This window comes from Buceros rhinoceros, unplaced genomic scaffold (assembly GCF_000710305.1).
Source record: "Buceros rhinoceros silvestris isolate BGI_N320 unplaced genomic scaffold, ASM71030v1 scaffold27368, whole genome shotgun sequence".
Lineage (NCBI taxonomy): Eukaryota > Metazoa > Chordata > Aves > Bucerotiformes > Bucerotidae > Buceros > Buceros rhinoceros.
This window is the reverse complement of record NW_010427866.1, coordinates 2,440-3,698: the sequence shown is the minus strand read 5'-3', so window position 1 is coordinate 3,698 and position 1,259 is coordinate 2,440. Positions and strand designations below refer to the sequence as shown.

General features: G+C 59.3%; 1 protein-coding gene across 1 annotated transcript in view; it reads right to left on the bottom strand.

Annotated features, from left to right (window-relative positions):
* Positions 1 to 1,259, bottom strand: part of LOC104498673 (FERM domain-containing protein 6-like) — a gene marked incomplete at its 3' end in the record, with an annotated part of 4,342 nt that overhangs the window by 680 nt on the left and 2,403 nt on the right. The window contains exon 4 of the mRNA XM_010142082.1: positions 267 to 422. Within this exon, the coding sequence (XP_010140384.1) occupies positions 267 to 422 (156 nt within the window). The remainder of the gene's footprint in view (positions 1 to 266; positions 423 to 1,259) is intronic.

Below are 1,259 nucleotides of genomic sequence, written 5' to 3'. Positions count from 1 at the left end.
GTCAGGTTGGCCCTTGGGGCTCTGAGCCCCCTGCTCTGGGTGCAGATGTCCCTGCTCCCTGCAGGGGGTTGCGCTGGGTGAGCTCGGAAGGTCCCTTCAACCCAAACCATCCTGGGATTCGATGATCTCTCTGCCTTTTGGAGCGAAGCCCTGCCCTCGAGACCAATTCAAATGCAGGTCTTCCCAAAATACCTTCAAAATTGGTCCTTTTAATAAAAACAAGCCCCGAATCCAAAGCCCGACCCAGGCTGGCAGCCAGGTCTCACCTTGTACAACCTGTAGTAGTGCACGGCCACGTCATCCAGCCGCACGGCCTCCTTGATGTACTTGAGATGGGCTTCAGAGGCGGTCAGGGCAAACTGGTCCTTGTGCATGTTTGGGATGTGCTTCAGGATGTAGTCCTTGCCCCTCTTTGCAACAACCTGTTTGGAGAAGAGAGGGGAAGCTTGTCCAGAGGAGCTGCTTCACTCTCGCTCCGGGCCGGCCGCCATCCCCGGTGCTCCTGGGAAGGAGCAGTTTCCAGGAGGAAGAGGAAATCGGAGCAGTACGATCCATTAGAGAGACCTGCAAGTGGAACTAAAGCAGGTACAGCAGCCAACAGCTTCTCGTTGCCAGCGGGATTTCCTGCTGGGAAGCTCGTGATTGCTCTGCACGCCCGGCCCATGGAGCTCACACCACCGGTGACACCCACGGTGCGTCAGGGAGAGCCACACGCGGGGTCCCAGCATGGTCGGGGAGATGATCCCTGGTCCATCGCTCCTCGGCGACACGTGCGAAAAAAAGAGAAGCTGGCAGATTTGGGGGCAAAATCCACCAAGCACGCAACGCAGGAACGGCGCCCATGATTTTTATGAATCTTCTCCTTCCTGGTACCCGCGGGCACCCCCGGCCGTGGGGAAACATGGGGAGGTTCGGCTCTTTGGGGTCCAAGGGCTCACGACACCTCGCTGCTCCTCTCTGATTAATCTTTACTTGCCTGGTGACAACAGACTTGGGTTTGGGGAGGTGGGTCCTGGCGAAGGGGGGTGTCCCTGACAAAGGGGTGACCCTGCTGAAGGGGTGGCCACAACGAAGGCGGGATCCCAGCCGGGAGCTGCCTGTGCCACTCCCGTGCCACACAGGACCACGTCCTCCTCCAAGTCATCAGGACGGCATCGCCCAAGCACCCAGCTCTGCCAGACCATCAGAGGTGACCTGGGGGCTGTGTGTCACCCCGTGCTCTGCCTCAGTTTCCCTCCAGGACCATCCCAGGAGCTGTC